Genomic DNA, 17,174 nt, shown 5'->3' on the forward strand with positions numbered 1-17,174 from the left:
ACTTGTTCATGTTCCAATAGTTAGATATCAGCTTTAATCAAGAAGTTTGGAAGAGCACTTCAGTGTTTTCAATACTGAATCCTGAATGCCAAATACAGTCAAACTCCTGTTGACCGGAATTGAAGCAACTGGCAAAATAATCACGGAAAATATTTAGAAGTTTAAAATTGGAGCGCCTCTCCGTCAGTTTGCCCTTAAATCAGTGAACCGGTGCAGACTCGAAAGGCCAACATGGCCTGTTTCCGCTCCGTAAATGGTTATATGGTTCACGCAATCTCAAGCGATTGGAATATTCACTTATACAGGATCTTACTAATTTCCAGTGGTGCCGTATACCATGGGTTTTATTGTATTTGCTTGCAAAAATAAATTTTGAACACAAATTCAAAATCACAACCTATATTTCAATGAAGTAAAAGGATTCAAAGAGCAACAAGTACAATGATAATTTTATAACCAGCATCAATAAGCTTGCAGGTGAATATTACCAGGAAGAGGTTTGTACACTCTGCAATCATATGTGCCAATCCTTGTGTGGCTGCAAGGTTTTCACTTAGGTCTCTCTGGTCAGGCTTCCCCAGGCTGTATTTCCTCTGGCTCACCCTAGATGGATGAGAAAATAAAATTAACTTTCCAAACCTGTTTGTATTATTCATCGAGCAGAAGGTGCAAAAACATTTATTCCTGGGAAATTATCTGGCAGCATTCCTCTACTTCAATACAGAACCATAACTATCTGGAGACGATAAGCAGCTAGTCTGCAGCCAGGATTTCTGATGGCTTTGAAGTTTTAAAGCCAAGTCAGATAAATGAAAGAGCTGCTTTATCTGTAATTATAAGTTCAAAGCTGTTCCTCTCTGCAGGAGATAACCTAACATTCCCTCTCATGGGTGACTGCATTCAGTGTGCATTAGCAACTTGGACAGAACCGGGCCTGTTGTGTCAGAACACGACGACAGTCCATTATACTATCCAGCTGCCTTCTGCAATCGCAAATCAGGAGGAAAATTGAAGCCCTCCAGTGTGTATGCAATGACTTAATTGGAAGATAAAGCACTCCATGGGTAACACCACTGTTTTCAAATAAATCCTCCAATTCCATTGGAAAAGCAAGCAAATTGAAAGTCACCACCTTTTCCTGCATCAATGTTCCAAACATTGAGGCTCAAATTACAGCCAGCCAGCCCTAATGGGCAGGCCACATCATCCCCAAAACCAAACTCCCTGTCCTAATACCAAATTGTGCATTGGCAAGAGATTGAAGGATTAAAAGATTTACAAAAACTTCTTTGGAAAGATGTTACGTTGGAATGAAAAATCAAAATTACCCCTCCCTCCCCCGCAGGGTCTGCTGAAGCACCTTTAACTCGGAACATTAAGTCTATTTAGTTTTTCATAGATGTTGTTTGACCCATTGAGTGTTTCAGCATTGTTTATGTTTTCAGACATGGGAATCCTTGACCCATGTTTCTTCAATGGTGTGGAAACCCAGCAAACTACCGACAGGGATCTCCTAGAGGCCAACCATTTCAATTTTGCATCCCACTCCCATACTCACGTGTCTGTCCATGGTCTCATATGCTATCCCCACCAAGACCACCCGTAAATTGGAGGAACAACACTTGATTTCCCATTTGGGCACACTCCAGCTGGATGGCATTAACATCGAGTTCTCTGATTTCTGCTAACATGCTCTCCATTCTCCATCCCTTCACTCTGCCTTCTTTCCTCCAGCTCTTTACCACCTTCGCTCTCTATTCACCGATTTATCCCTCCTCCCCCTGCATGCTGCTGTGCACTCCCTCCCTTCTCCACCTATTACATCCTGCCTTTGGGACTGCTCCTTCTCTACCCCTCCTTCCCTCACCTTTTTGTTTGGCCACCTGTCGACGTTTTTTCTTATGCCTTGATGAAGGGCTCAACCCTGAAAAGTTGGTTATGCAACTTTACCTTTACTATACACTGTTTGACCTGCTGAGTTTCTCCAGCCTTGTGTTTTTGCTTCAACCATGATGTCTGCAGACTTTTTTGTTTTACATCTGTACCCTTCTACCACCCATACTACTCACCAATCTGGATGAGCACCTCCTGCTCTACCACATTGGCCCCATTAGTCTCCTCAGCCCACAGAAATAGAGGGACATTAATCCATCATTAATCCCTGCCAAGCAACTACCAAAGATTGGGGCATCTTGGAAATAAAGTGGATTAGATAGTGTTGATATGTTGTTTACAAACTGTTCCTGTCTGTCTGCCCCTACACACAGTTGCTCCCATTTTAAATAATAAAAAGGTGACTATTTGCTCAGTGTTGAATCTTTAAGAGTTGTGCAAGTAAATATCAAAAATCCAATATTGTGGCCTGGATGTTTGATAAAATATAAATCACCAGCACCCATCCTTTGTTCATCAACATCTCTGAAAGGGAGGGACAAGTTGTCAACAAGATCAACAGTAATTTGATTGCCAATGTGAGCCAATATACAGTAAAATCCCTGTAAATCCAGAATTCAAGCAATTGGCTTGAAATAAATAGGTTAAAAAAAAGTTAAAATTGGCACCCCTCGTGGTTAGTTCACCAGTCACACAACACACCATCTTAAGCAACTAGCAAATACACTTATCCAGCATCTACCAATCCCCACAAGGGCCGGATACCAGGGGCTTAACAATATTGTGTTTTTGGGTGGATACACAGTGAATTTCATTGTTCTGCAGCATCCTTTTATACAATTTCCTACAGAGAGAGAATTTTCACATGTCCACACCTTTTTCCTTATATCAATTAGGAAGTTTATAGGAGGTCTCATACCTTGAGGTAGTGCTTTCCCTTCTCAGTGTGTTGAGATGGAAGAGAGATGGAGCCAGACAGACTGCAAGGTTGGTGGGAGTCATTTGGTTCTCATTGACACAAGCTACAACATCACAGAGAAGGAAGAGGAGCGTCTGCAGAGCTTCACGATTTTCATCTGGGAGCAGCAGGATGGCTGACTGAACAGCAGGCAATTGCTGGTCTGTTGGTAGATCTGTGGTAAAGGAGAGGGAGACACACAAGGATAGTAAAATTACATTTTAAGCTGTCAGGAAAGTACAACTTTTCAAATCATTTCTAAATGGTCCATAAAATCTTACAGCTCAGAAAGGGGCCCGCCTCCCCCCAAACAAAATTATCATACATAGCCTGCTTCTGGAAAAAGGGGTAGAGAATATAATTAAGTTGAAGCTCTACCAATGCACTCACCCTCCGGTCCTTCGAAGTACACAGTCATCTAATTCAAATATAAAAGTTATGTATTTTCCTGCCATTCTTCATGGAATAGACCACATCCCATAAACTCATGGAAATAGATAATTTTGTGTACATTAAAAAAATTAAAAACATTAAATAGAAAGATATTTAATTGCAATGTGGATATCTTAATATTTTTGAAGGGAAAGTACTTAACCACCATATTACATGAATATGTTGTAAAATGGGGCATATGAATAACAACTTCCACCAAGATAACAAGTTTGGAGCTAAAGATGTACTCTAGGATGGCATTGAGATGTATAAATGTTGAGGAACAAATCAGTTGTACACAGATGCACCCCAAGGATGCATGCTTAGCCCACTACTCTACTCGTTATACACCCATGACTGTGGCCAGGCATAATCCCAATGCTATCTACAAGTTTGCCAATTACACCACAGTTGTTGGCAGATTCACAAATGGGAATAAGGAAGCGTACAGGAGGGAGATAGATCAGCTCATTGAATGGTGTAATGACAACAACCTTATGCTCAACATCAGCAAAACCAACGAGATGATTGTGGATTTCAGGAGAAAGTCAGGGGAACATGACCCATTCCTCATTGTGGGGTCAATAGTGGAGAGGGTCAAGAACTTCAAACTCCTGGATGTCAACATCTCCAAGGATCTGTCCTGGAGCCTCCATATTGATGCAATCACAAAGGCGGCTTGCTTGCAGCTGTACTTGATGAGGTGTCTAAGGAGATTCGGTATGTCACCGAAATCTCTTGAAAACTTCTATAGATGTACCTTTGAGAGTATTCTAGCTGGTTGCATCATTGCCTAGTATGGAGGTGCCAATTCTCAGGACAAGAATAAACTCCAGAGGGTAGTTAACTCGACCTGCGACAGGCACCATCAAGGACATTATTGGGCCTTGAAAAAACGTCTTCATCATCAAAGACCCCACCACCCAGGCCATGCCCTCTCACTCTACTACCATTGAGCAGAAAAAGTACAGGAGCCTAAAGATGAGCACTCAAAAGCGCAAGAACAGCTTCTTCCCCGCTGTCATCGGATTCCTGAATAATCAGAACCAAAGACACTGCCTTACTTTTCGTGCACTATTATTTTAATTTTTTTATTGCAATGCTGTAAGATAGTTATAATATGAATGTTTACACTATGCTGCAAAACACCAAATTTCATGACTTGATTACGACAATAAAAATTCTGACTGGAGGTCTGTGATGAGTGGAGTACCTCAAGGATCTGTTTGTTCTGTGACCCCTGCTCTTTATAAATGACGTGAATGAAGAGGTGGAAGATTGGGTCAGCAAATTTGCGGATGATATGAAAGTTGGAGAAGTTGTGGATGGAGCTGAAGGTTGTCGAAGGTTACAAGAGGATAAAGACAGGGTGCAGAATTGACTGGAGAAGTGGCAGATGGAGTTCAATCCAGACAAGTGTGAGGTGATGAATTTTGGAAGGACATCATAAGGCTGAGTACAGGTTAAATGGTCAGTTACTTCAGAGTGTGGATGAACAGAGAGACTTTGACATCCAAATCCATTCATCCCTCAAGGTCACCAGACAGGTTGAGAGGAGATTTAATAAGGCCTATTGAAAGCTGGGAGTCATTAATAGGAGAAATTGTGTTCAAGAGTAGAAAGATTACGTTGCAACTCTACAAATCTCTGGTGAGACCACACAGAGTATTGTGTTGAGTTCTGGTCACCTCATTATAGGAAGGATATGGAAGCTATGGAGAGGGTGCAGAGGAGATTTATCAGGATGGTACCTGAATTGAAAAATATGAGGCAAGGTTAGCAGAGCTGGGACTTTTCTCTTTGGAGCATAGAAGGATGACAAGAGATTTAATAGAGGTCTAATAGAGATTTAATGAGAGGCATGGATACAGTGGACAGCCCGCACCCGTTTCCCAGGGCAAGAATAGCAAACACCAGAGGTCACATGTACAATATGATGGGAGTAAAGTTTAGGGTAGACATCAGGCATGGTGGTGGAGGCTGAAACATTAGGGATATTTAAGAGACCCTTCAGCAAATTGATGGAGAAAAATAGAGGGCTACAGGGTAGGGAGGGTTTCGTACTTTTTTTGAAAAAAAAGAATATATGTGTCAGTACATCATCGAGGGCTGAAAGTCCTATACTGTGCTGTAGTGTTCTAAGATTCCATTTGTGCAAGTTAAAATAAGTAACATGGCTCCGAGAAACACAAATATATTGTTAACAAATGACATTCTGTAGCTTATTGCACTTACATTGATATATATGAAGGAATGACTCAGACAGCTTTGTGGTAAACAAGGGTTCAGGTAGGTCACGGAAATACTGTTTGACCATGTCAGCTACATCAAATGCAGACTGGCCTTCATAGCTGACACCATCCGGACAGCTCTCATTCATCTCCCGTAATGCCTGGATCCTTGATTTCACACCAGACTTTCTGAATAATCCAACCTAATATGTAATGAATAATTTAAAATATAAATATTCATCATGAGCGTAAATTTTTTTTAAAAATCATCAAATCTAAAATCAGCTTCCCTTCTGAAAAGAATACAAGATCAAAGTCAACTCATATTTAAATATTAGGAATCTCACCAATCAAATATTACAGTAAACTCTTCAATCAGAATACCAAACACGAGAAGCATAATGAAAATTATTCAGTACTCTACATGGTAAGTAACCACTGTAGTAAACACATTGGGGATAATGCTTGCAATTTAAATGCAAGAGGTACAAAACAGATTGCTGTTCAACTATCAACAAAGGGATACATCTCCTCCCATTTTAAATTATAAATCATCCAAGTGACTTGCCAAATTAAATTTGACTCACCAAAAATTGACACCAACTTACTTATTTCACACAGAGCAACTTGAAAGCTCAGGAAGTGGAGTAATTTACAACAGCACAATATTAATATTTCTCAGGCTGAGCTAAAAATAATTCTAGCCCATGATACATTGGACTAAGATATCCCTAATAAGCACATTGATTTACAAAACAGTGGAAGTGTGCATGGAAAACTATAAACAGAATTGCACCAACCTGATCCAGGCAATGGTTCCTGAGGAAGCACATGGCCTGCAGAATGCCTTTTGGCAGAGGATGCCCTGTACGTTGAACATTTAGCAACAATGGAACCCCAAACACCACTCTGTCTTTAAAATCAGGTGCCTTTATCTTCCTTATAAATTTAGGAACAGTCCTATGGATTAAATAAATCAATTAAAATGAAGACATATTAGACTGTGGATGCTAGAATCTTAAGCAAAATAAAATTGGTAGAGGAACACAGCGGGTCAAACAGCACGAGATGGGGGTTGGGGGAGGGAGTGGTGAAGAGAGGAATTGAAGGAGTTCTATCCGATCCGTCACAATTTCCTCCCATTAATGCTGTTCTACCTCCCGAGTTCCTCCTTCATAGTTTTTTTTTTGTTAGTTCTAGTTTGAAGAAAGCACCAAACACGTAAAAATGTTCCATTATTAAAAACACCTTTTGAGAAACATCACAAACGTTACAAGGAATTTAAAATGTTCTTCCTTAACAATTGAATGAACTGGGTTGAGGGCAAAATGCACTGCCAACACTATAATGGAATTTAGGAGGTACAAGCCATTCTTCAGAAAGAAAAAGATTGCAGAAGTGCCATCGTGATAAAGTGTTTTGATATTACATATGTTCAGACAATTATATGGAAGAATACAACTTCGAAAGGATTATTTATAAATAATAATCTTTCAATACTACAAGCTAAGCAGGCAATGCATCACGTCATAGGTTTGATCAACAAAATTAAGCATTTTTAAGGATTTAGCTTAAAACTGTTAGCTGCATTTTCAATATGTTATTGAATTTTACTTTAAAAGCCTTTGGAGATAGCAGTTGATTGGGCAATCAATTTCAACAGTTGAAGAGCAATTGAGTTCAGGTGACCCAAACATCACTAGAAAAGTGAGGGACTGTGTAACAGGGCAGTCGTCATTGGAGTGGGCAGAGTGGCAAGACTTTGGCTCAGGGGGCTTTGGCGAGAAGGGGCCCAGGTGGTGGTGCTGGAGTTTAAGTAAGAAAGGGCCACCCTATTCGAAGATCAAAAAAGGATTCAGCAAGTAGGCACAGGTAAGAGCAGATTTTTTTTTTTCTTTCTAGTATAAACAATGGGAATGACAGCCAAGGCATGGGAATGTTCCTCTAGCAGAATGTGGGTCATCAGGGAAGGCAGCAGGAGCCCTAACGTCTTCAACTGCAAGAACTGCATCCAGCTGCAGCTCCTGACAAACAGAGTTAAATGAATTGCAGCTGGAGTTGGATTAACTCTGGATCATTTGGGTGGTAGAGGGGATGGAAGACAGGAGTTACAAGGATGCTATCACACCTCGGAGGCAGGAAGAGGGTAGATAAGTTGCAGGAAAGGGAAAGAGAACAGGTAGGCAGTGAAAAGCACCCCTGTGGCTGTTCCCCTCAGTAACAAGTATTCCATTTTGAATACTGTTGGGGGGGGGGGAAACGACTTACCAGGGACAAGGCACAGCGATCAGGTCCCTGGCATGGAGTCTGGTCCTGTAGCTAAGAAGGGAAGGGAGGAGAAGAACCAAGCTGTAGTGATAGGGAATTCCATAGTTGGGGGACATACAAGAAGTTCCTTGGAAGTGGTCAAATGACCTGGATGATATGTTGTTTCCTTGGTGCCAGGGTCTGAGATATCTCAGATAGAGTTCACAATGTTCTCAGGATGAGCTGCCAGATGTCATGGTCCATATAGGAACCAATGATGTGGGTAAGAAGGGCAAGGATGCCCTGCAGGGAGAGTTCAGGGAGTAGGCACTTGGTTGAAGGATAGGACCTCCAGGATTGTGATCTTAGGATTGCTACATGTGAAAACGTGCTAGTGAGGTTAGAAATAGAAGGATAATGCAGCCTAACAAGTGGCTAAAGACCTGGTGCAGGAAGGAGGGTTTCAGGTTTCTGCATCATTGGGCTCTCTTCCAGGGAAGGTGGGACCTGTTCTGATGGGACCATTTGCATATGAACTGGAGGGGGACCAATATCCTTGCAGGATATCCTCCGGTGGTTTTAACCTAGATTTGCAGGTTGATGAAAACCAGAATGCCAGAGGAGATTGAGTGGAGGAGGGAAAAGATGATGTGAAAATCACATGCACTGTTAGAAGTCAACAGTTTGTACATGGTGGAAATGTTCTCGGGTGCACCAATTTCAATTCAAGGCAGATGAGCTTAGAGCATGGATTGGCACATGGAATAATGACATTGTGGCCATTAGTGAATCTTGGTTGCAGGAGGGGCAGGACTGGCAGCTCAATGTTCTGGGCTTCAGACATGATAGAATGGGGGGGGGGGGGTGGTGGCAGGGGAGATAAAAAGCGAAGTCATTACTCATCAGGGAAAATATCACAGCTGTGCTCAGATAGGACAGACCAGAGGTTTTGTCTTCTTGGGCTATATGGGTCAAGCTGAGGAACAGGAAACTTATGACCACACTCATGGGGTTGTATTATAGACCACCCAACTGGAGGAGTAAATCTGTAGAGAGATGGCAGACAGCTGCAGGAAATGCAAGGTTATGATAGTAGGAAATGTTAAACTTTCCACTTATTTACTGGAACTCACATACTATAAAAGGGCTGGATGGCTCAGAGTTTGTCAAATGTGTTCAGGAAAGTTCTGTATATCAATAAATAGAGGTACCAACTACAGAGAGTGCAATACTGGATCTCCTATAAGGGAATCATTATGACAGGTGATAAATTTATGTATTGGGGACATCTTGAGTCCAGTGATCATAATTCCATTAGTTTCAAGTTAAATTTTGAGGAAATGAGAAAGGATCTAGAATGTGTGGATAGATTGTTTTCAGGCAAGGATGGGCAAGATAAGTAGAAGATTTTCAAAATGTGAAATTTTGAGTATAGCATTTGTATTTTCCTGTCAAGATTAGCAGGCATAGGGAAGCTTGGTTTTTGAGGGATACTGGGGATCTGATTCAGAAGAGAGAGGAGTATAGCAGATATAGGCAACATGGAGCAAATGAGATTCTTGAGGAGTATAACAAATGTAATTAAAACTGCAAGAATATCAGGATGGCTAAAAGACACAAGGTTACTTTGGCAGACAATGTGAAGGAAAATCATGGGTTTCTACAGGTATATTAAAAGCAAAAAAGGTAATGGATAAAATTAGTCCCTTTGAAGATCTTTGTGTGGAGCCAAAAAAGATGGGGTAGATATTTAATATTAGACTTACCAATTCCAGCCTTGCTTGCTGGAGGGGGAATATTTGTCCATCAAAGCAGTGAGCTTCAAGAGAGCTAGTTTCTGTAATAGGTTGAGCTGGGCAGCAGATTGGTTGTCAACCTGTAGATGGAGATTCTGACATTTCGGGTTCTGCTCAGGCCAACATGGTCTTTCTCGCCTGCAATGTAAACACCATCAGCCTGGTTAATAAATTTCCAACACTAGCAGTGGCATTCATATGATTCCACCATTTAAAGACAGAAAAATCAGTCAAAAATAAATATAGTGGATAACTTCTGCTTTTGGTGTGTAACGCACTAGAAAGGCTGCATCAGATTTCCAGCAAAATACAGCATCATAGTGAAAAACTATCAATGCAATCTGATTTCATAATCAAACACTTTTTTGGTAATAACCCAAGTTGCATAATTTGGGGTCATCACCAAAAAAAGCATTTTATTATGTTGTTATCTTGCCATCCAGGAGCAACACAATTTGAAAACAATTTCACGTAATTGACCTACCTACTGGTCTCAATTGGCATTTTTACACTGAAACTTCAGAATTATTTAAAAAAATATTACTATACTTGCCTCTGGTGCGTCCCAGTGTAGTCGTTTACACAGGGGTACTTTTACACAGCCTTCCTGTGTTGCGAAGTTTGTCAGAGGGGGAACGTCATATTCATCAGGCCTGTTTCTTACAGAGTGGCTGTGGTCATTTTACACTGCAGGCGCTCTGCGAAAATGTGGATTTCCCCCCCCCACCCAAATGGAAAAATTACGGGATTGAATTTAGATAATAAATTTTGACTCAACATTTTTACATTGTAACCAGAGCAGAAAATTTCTTTTTCCGTGTAAGAGTGCCGAATGATTAGCAAACATTTTTTAAAAATCCACAACTTGCAAATCAATGCATATATACATTCCACAAGTGGAATTGAAAGCATAGAACTTGAGTAATATACTAACATTCCCACCTATTCAGCAAGATTCAGGTTTGTTGCAAAAATATTAGGAATATTAGGAATTTTTCACCTCAAGAATTGAATTATTTAATATCAAAGCAACTCATCATTAAATTAGGTGAGTCATGGTTTAAATCATAATGAGATTACAATTTATAATCACTTTACTGAATAAGCAAGCATTACTCAAAAAACTTTTTTTAAGATCACCAAAAATCTTAAGTTTTTCTTTATAGCAGCATTCTAAAAAAGATTAATTGCTCCAATTTCCAATTTGTAAGTTCAATATTCCACATTTGGATTTTATGTTCAAAAATATGCAAAACTTGTTAAAGGAAGCAAGATTTCTGAAATCCTGATGAGCAATCCCATGCAAGATATTCTCATTTTGACAATTCACCTGTCAATTTAAACTGTCTTCAACACTTGCAAATTTTGTGGTTTTTGATTTGAAACCTTCCCATCACCTCAATATCCTCCAGCCCTGTAACTTTCATTAGCACTTTAATTATCCCCAGATTTCACAACTAGAAGCCATTCCTTTAGCTGCCTCAGTTCAAAGATCTGGAATTCCCTCCAAATATTCCTTTAAATCAGTCTCTCTCCACCAAGGTTTTTGTCATCTGCCAAATACATCCTTGCAGATTGAGAAATCACACTTTCCATGAATGCATATGGTTCTGGTACATTTTGCCATGTAAACAGTTGTTATTGAGATCCAGGTTGTTCTAAGCACTCATCTTTAAAGTTGACCAATTCAAGTAGATATTTCAACCTCCAAAATGTCACTCATCTCTACTTACAAAACTGTCATTATCCAACTTATCTAAAACCTTCCTCAGTGCTCCAATGCTCAATCTTGAATTATTTTAGTAATTATTAGATCCTCGTTCTTGCTCATAAGCTTCCCAATCTTATGCACTTTGCTTCCACATCATCCACCAGCCATGTTCCTCCACTTTTATCACCTGCTCTTCCAACATCAGACTACTCTGCTACATCAATGACTGCAGAATCTTTACTTTGCCACTCTCTTCCCAATATCTAGCCATTTTATGTTCATGCCCATCTTCAAAAATTTCCCTATTAAGATTATTTGACTGTGCCATTAACAGCCAAATCTAAATCAACTATCCCCACCCCTGAAACCTTTAGGCCATCATCAAGTTTTAGAAACTTCTTTGTAACTGCAATACGTTGTCAACAGTAAGAATCCATTCTTTGAATGTATAAACAAACCACTTATCCTTTAGCAAATAAATCTCAAATAGGATTAGTAAAATTCATCAGTTTAAAATGAAAAGCAAGCACAAAGCCAACAACTGTGTTGTAAAATGAAGCATTTCATTTTCACCCCACCCAAATCTGACATGAGATCAACAGTTTGGAGTGAATTGGTTTTTAAAATGAGTTGATTGTCTTTTTGACAGATCAATCACAAGTGAAATGGTGGGGGTGGGGGGGTGGGTGGGTGGGTGGAGGGGGGGAAGAATCAGAAAGCTGATGACAAATTTCTTCACACATCTCCTTGACTCATCAACCTTGAGTGGTAGATCTCACAATCAATCTGTCATTAGTTATCAATAGGCACATTGTTCCTTTATACAATGTCAGCACTATATAGTTTAAAATGTGTCCTTTAGAAAGTAATTTTTAGAACCGAGAGAGTTTAATGCCATATACACAAGTATAATGTCATTATGACATTTCCTGATTGATGTTTATAAAATCATGAGAGGGAATGATAGGATAAACAGTCAGAATCTTTCCTTCCAACACCCCCCCCCCCAAAAAAAACTAAAAATGTCATACTGGAGGATACATGTTTAAGGTGGGGGGGGGGGGTATCATTAAGTTTAAATATGTAAGTCAGGTTTTTTAAGATATAAACAGAACAGTAGGTGCCTAGAACAGTCTACCAGGAGGACTGGTGTACGCAAATATAATGTTTAAGAGGCTTCTAGGTTGATTCAAGAATATGAAGAGGATAGAGGGAAATGCATCATATGCAAGCAAAAGGGCATTAGTTTAATTTATGCATCATGTTCAGTGTAGACACATTAGGCCAAAGGGCCTGGTCCTGTGCTGTACTGTTCCACGCGTCAAAATATTACGTCTGGATGTAATCTCAAGAATCTAAATGATGCATACAAAACCACAAATGACTGTTAGAGTCCTGATTCATTACAGGTAGGTAGGGAGCACCAATTTTACTTTAGTTATGCATGCGAATAGTGCAAATTAGCTGTCAAAAGTGTTATACATCGGTAATTAAAGCAGAAGGAGTGTACAGTCTACGTTTTTCAAAATGATTCCACTAGTTTAACAGCTTTTTTGTGATTGTATAAATAAAGCAAAAGACTTCTGGACCATGTAATTTCCTCCTCAGAAAGATTATCTACAGTTAATAATCAAAGTTAATACCTGTTTGTGTGTTTTAAAGATGAACCAACTCCAGAGTCTCTCTCAAAATGGACATATGATGAATCTAATGCACCAGACTTTCCAGCCACAAGAGCTGGTGTTTCCTCATTAACCCTTTCAAGGTGTTTCTCTATTTCCAAATGGATATCCTTTGGTGAAGATGGATAAGGAGATGTCGAGTCATTTGCAGAATCCGATTCACCTTCATCAGAAAACTTTTCTGTCCACTTGCTCACCAGTCTCTGGAGGCCATTCACATGCTCCATGACATCATCCATTTCCGCAAAGACATCATCGTCGCCTGTGTCTGCCACTTCTCCATTGTTCAGATGAATGTGGACCCCTGGGACGTTGTCATAAATGCTCATCCGATTATCCAACACATTTTGGGGGCTCTGCCCACCATCCAACTCCTGTGAACTGCTCACCCTGCTGTCCCTCCCAAATCTGCTCTTACGGTAACCATGGAAACTGCCAGTCCTCCAGTTTACTGAAGTGTTGTCTGTCTGTGCCATGCCGTGCTGAAGTGCTTTAGGAAATGTTCCAGGTTTGTGACCCTGTGGAACATGAAAAATTAGGTGGCCCTTTTGACCTTTCTCATACACGTTATCATCCTGTTGGGTCCTGTGAGGTGGCACAATGGAATTAAAATTTTCCACATATAGTTCACCTTCTTTTCTGAAGGTTTGGCTCCGTGTTCGAAGGACAGGGCTTGGAGTACTCACAGTACTACTGTTTTCTGATTGACTGCTGCTACTGCCGGTTTGGGATGAGCAAGATAGGTTCCGACCGAGAAACCGCTCATCAAGTTCTGCAACGTCAACACAATTTCTCAGTTTTTCTTCATCAAAACCCTCCTGAAGTACAGGTGCACTGATAAATGGCCTGAGCTTGGGATGACTGCTCTTTCTCTGGCCTGAACTTCGGAGCCGAAGCCTCTCCATTTTCTTGAAGAAACTCTTTCCTTTCATCTTTGAGCACTTTCCATCAGTCCCCAAACCAGGCAACTCAGTGGGAGATGGTGGGCCACTGAAGGAAGAGTATGCTAAAGGCAATTTCATAGAGGGACACGTTGAGCAATTTCGACTTGTCTCAAATTCTGCCACATGAATTTCAGAGTGTTTTGCCAAGCTGATGTTATCACTACCACCGCTACTGCTGCTGCTGTGAAGTGATGACACCTCGTGCTTTTCTCCCAGCTCAGGAAACATATCATCATTGTCAATACTCTTCAAGCAAGGGCTACCAGGCACGAAGGCACTTCCCGAATGGAACAGTTCAAAAGTCTCGACACGAGACCAGAGCTTGCTGTCCCTTTGAAATGTCCATTTGTTGCTAATAGCACAAGGCTCGTCATCTTCTGATTCATCGCTCTGAAGGCAAGGAAACAGAAGAGTTAACTGACCGAGTAGAGTCTGAACCAAATGCCAGGAGGCACAAACTTCTGGCATATTAGCACGTTCCAACTTCAGAACCACCAGGGAGCAAAGCAAAATGGGCTCAGATGCAAATTCAAAGCAAGCTCGAAAGAAAATTCTCACAAACCGCCATTATACAGAACATAATTGTTTGTGGAAATTTAATGATTTTATTTTAAATAAAAAGGACACTGAGATAAAGGGAAGGATGGAGAGGCAAGGTGGCAAATGCATCAGCTGAGCACGTAGCTGGAGCACTATTCCTGTGCATGCCACTTGAAATTGCATTCCAATACTCCCACTTGAATCTCTGCATTATCATCCCAAGATTTACAAACAGCATAATTTTAGATCATGTCATTGCAAAATAAGATTAATTGTATTAGTTGACGTACTTGTCCATCTCTTGAAATACATTCCCTGCCTTCCACACCCTGTTCCCTGGTGAGGAAGGCAGCCCAGCAACTTGGATCAATTATAAATAAAACTTGTACTTCTAAAAAAAAAATGCATGCTTGATTATTTCCCTCTGAATTTTCCTCTATTTAGAATCTCAGCCAAATTGATGGAATGATTCAGTCCCTGATCAGTGAGGCTATTGTTGAACCCCTCAGTGTTCCAACTTTTGATATAATATGTATTTATTAATACAATAATTGGTGGTCATATACCAAAATTCCTTGGATTTTGGGCAGGTCCCGGCAGACTGGAAGACAGCAAATGTCACGCCACTTTTTAAGAAGGGATGTAGGCAGAAGACTGGAAATTATCGGCCATTTAGCTTGACGTCTGTAGTTGGAAAAATGCTTGAAGCCGTCATTAAAGATGAAATAGTGAAACTTTTGGAACATAAGGGTTCAATCAGGCAGACGCAGCATGGTTTTAGAAAGGGAAGATCTTGTTTGACAAACTTGTTAGGATTCTTTGAGGATATAATGGGTGCAGTGGATAGAGGGGAACAGGTTGATGTTGTATATTTGGATTTCCAGAAAGCGTTTGATAAGGTGCCGCAGAAGAGACTTATCAGTAAGTTGCAGGAAAGTGGAGTCCGGGGAAATATATTGGCCTGGATTGAAAACTGGTTGTCTGACAGGAGGCAGAGAGTCGGGATAAGTGGGAGTTTTTCAGGTTGGCAAAGAGTGGTAAGTGGGGTGTCACAGGGGTCAGTGTTAGGCCCACAACTGTTCATCATTTACATTGATGACTTGGAGGAGGGGACAAAATGTGGTGTAGCCAAGTTTGCGGATGACACCAAATTGAGTGGAAGAGCAAATTGTAATGAGAATGTGGAGAGTCTGCAGAGGGATATAGTTAAGCTGGATGAGTGGGCAAAGGTCTGGCAGATGGAGTACAATGTTAGTAAGTGTGAGGTTATCCACTTTGGCAAGAAAAATAAAAGAGCTGAATATTATTTAAAGGATGAAAAACTACAGCATGCTGTAGTGCAGAGGGACTTGGGAGTGCTTGTGCATGAATCACAAAAAGTTAGGTTGCAGGTGCAGCAGGTTATTAAGAAGCCAAATGGAATGTTGGCCTTCATTGCTAGAGGAATTGAATTCAGGAGTAGGGAGGTAATGTTGCAACTGTATAAGGTACTGGTGAGACCACACCTGGAGTACTGTGTCCAGTTCTGGTCTCCATATTTGAGGAAGGATATACTGGCTTTGGAGACGGTCCAGAGGAGGTTTACTAGGTTGATCCCTGGGATGAAGGGGTTGACTTATGATGAAAGATTAAATCGTCTAGGATTGTATTCGCTCAAGTTCAGAAGAATGAGAGGAGATCTTGTAGAAACATATAGGATTATGAAGGGTATGGATAGGATAGATGTAGGAAGGTTTTTTGAGCTGGCTGGGGAAACTAAAACGAGAAGACACAGACTCAAGATTCGGGGGAGTAGATTTAGGACAAGATGAGGAAAAATAGTTTTTCCCAGAGAGTAGTGAATGTTTGGAATTCTCTAACCAGGGAAGTGGTTGAGGCTGCCTCATAAAACATATCTAAAATTTGGTTAGATAAATTTTTACATGATAGAGGAATTAAGGAATATGGGGAGAAAGCAGGTAGGTAGAGTTAGGTCATAAATTAGATCAGCCACGATCGTATTGAATGACGGAGCAGGCTCGATGGGCCATTTTTGGCCTACTCCTGTTCCTACTTCCTATGTTCCTAAAATGCATTGTTTTAAATTCCAATGAAAGGTGTCTGAAGCTTGAACTTACTTTTCTCCCATCTTTTCCAATTTCCACTCTCATCATTGCACACTTGTTCAGCGTTTTCAACCGTCTGAAAAAAGAAAATGCTTAAGTGATCCAATAGGCAGTAGAACATACCATGGCAAGAGTTTTGGACAAAAATTATCCACACTCATATTGATCTATTTTATTAACCCACGTACAAGCACTGTGTACCTTGATCTCCCAAGATTAAACAGCGACCAAATTATAGCTTGTCAGGTGACATGCACATGGACAACAAATCACTTCACTTTAAGTTGGGAAACATTCCCTTATACCAAATATTTCCACAACTTTTGTCTTCAGACTTGAAATGCTCATAGGCATATCTAGGGTATGGCAGCCAGGGCACGTGCCCTGGGTGCCACTGTCCTCGCCTCGCCCACCTAATAGCCAACTCCTGAGCCCAACATTGATCCTCGCCTTTCACTTAGTGCTCGTCGCCTTCCGACCTGAATGGTGATCCTGCCCCACTGCAGCGCTGCCTAAACCTGACATCTAACTCCCAGGCCCAACACCCAACTGCCTCACTGTTTCTAGCCTTGGCTGTCCCATCAACCCCCATCCCCATCTAACTCCTGACTGCCTTGGCCTTGCTGATCCTTCCT

The 17,174-nt window shown here is 40.8% G+C and overlaps 1 protein-coding gene across 2 annotated transcripts in view; it reads right to left on the reverse strand.

Annotated features, from left to right (window-relative positions):
* Positions 1 to 17,174, reverse strand: part of LOC138743222 (rho GTPase-activating protein 7) — a 145,660-nt gene that overhangs the window by 9,796 nt on the left and 118,690 nt on the right. For both annotated transcript variants that reach the window (XM_069898180.1, XM_069898181.1), the window contains exons 4-10: positions 16,552 to 16,615; positions 12,912 to 14,284; positions 9,528 to 9,695; positions 6,315 to 6,474; positions 5,519 to 5,717; positions 2,813 to 3,026; positions 489 to 603 (exon numbers count right to left, since the gene is read on the reverse strand). In XM_069898180.1, coding sequence (XP_069754281.1) covers positions 489 to 603; positions 2,813 to 3,026; positions 5,519 to 5,717; positions 6,315 to 6,474; positions 9,528 to 9,695; positions 12,912 to 14,284; positions 16,552 to 16,615 — 2,293 coding nt within the window. The remainder of the gene's footprint in view (positions 1 to 488; positions 604 to 2,812; positions 3,027 to 5,518; positions 5,718 to 6,314; positions 6,475 to 9,527; positions 9,696 to 12,911; positions 14,285 to 16,551; positions 16,616 to 17,174) is intronic.

The sequence above is a fragment of the Narcine bancroftii genome, chromosome 9 (genome assembly GCF_036971445.1).
Source record: "Narcine bancroftii isolate sNarBan1 chromosome 9, sNarBan1.hap1, whole genome shotgun sequence".
Lineage (NCBI taxonomy): Eukaryota > Metazoa > Chordata > Chondrichthyes > Torpediniformes > Narcinidae > Narcine > Narcine bancroftii.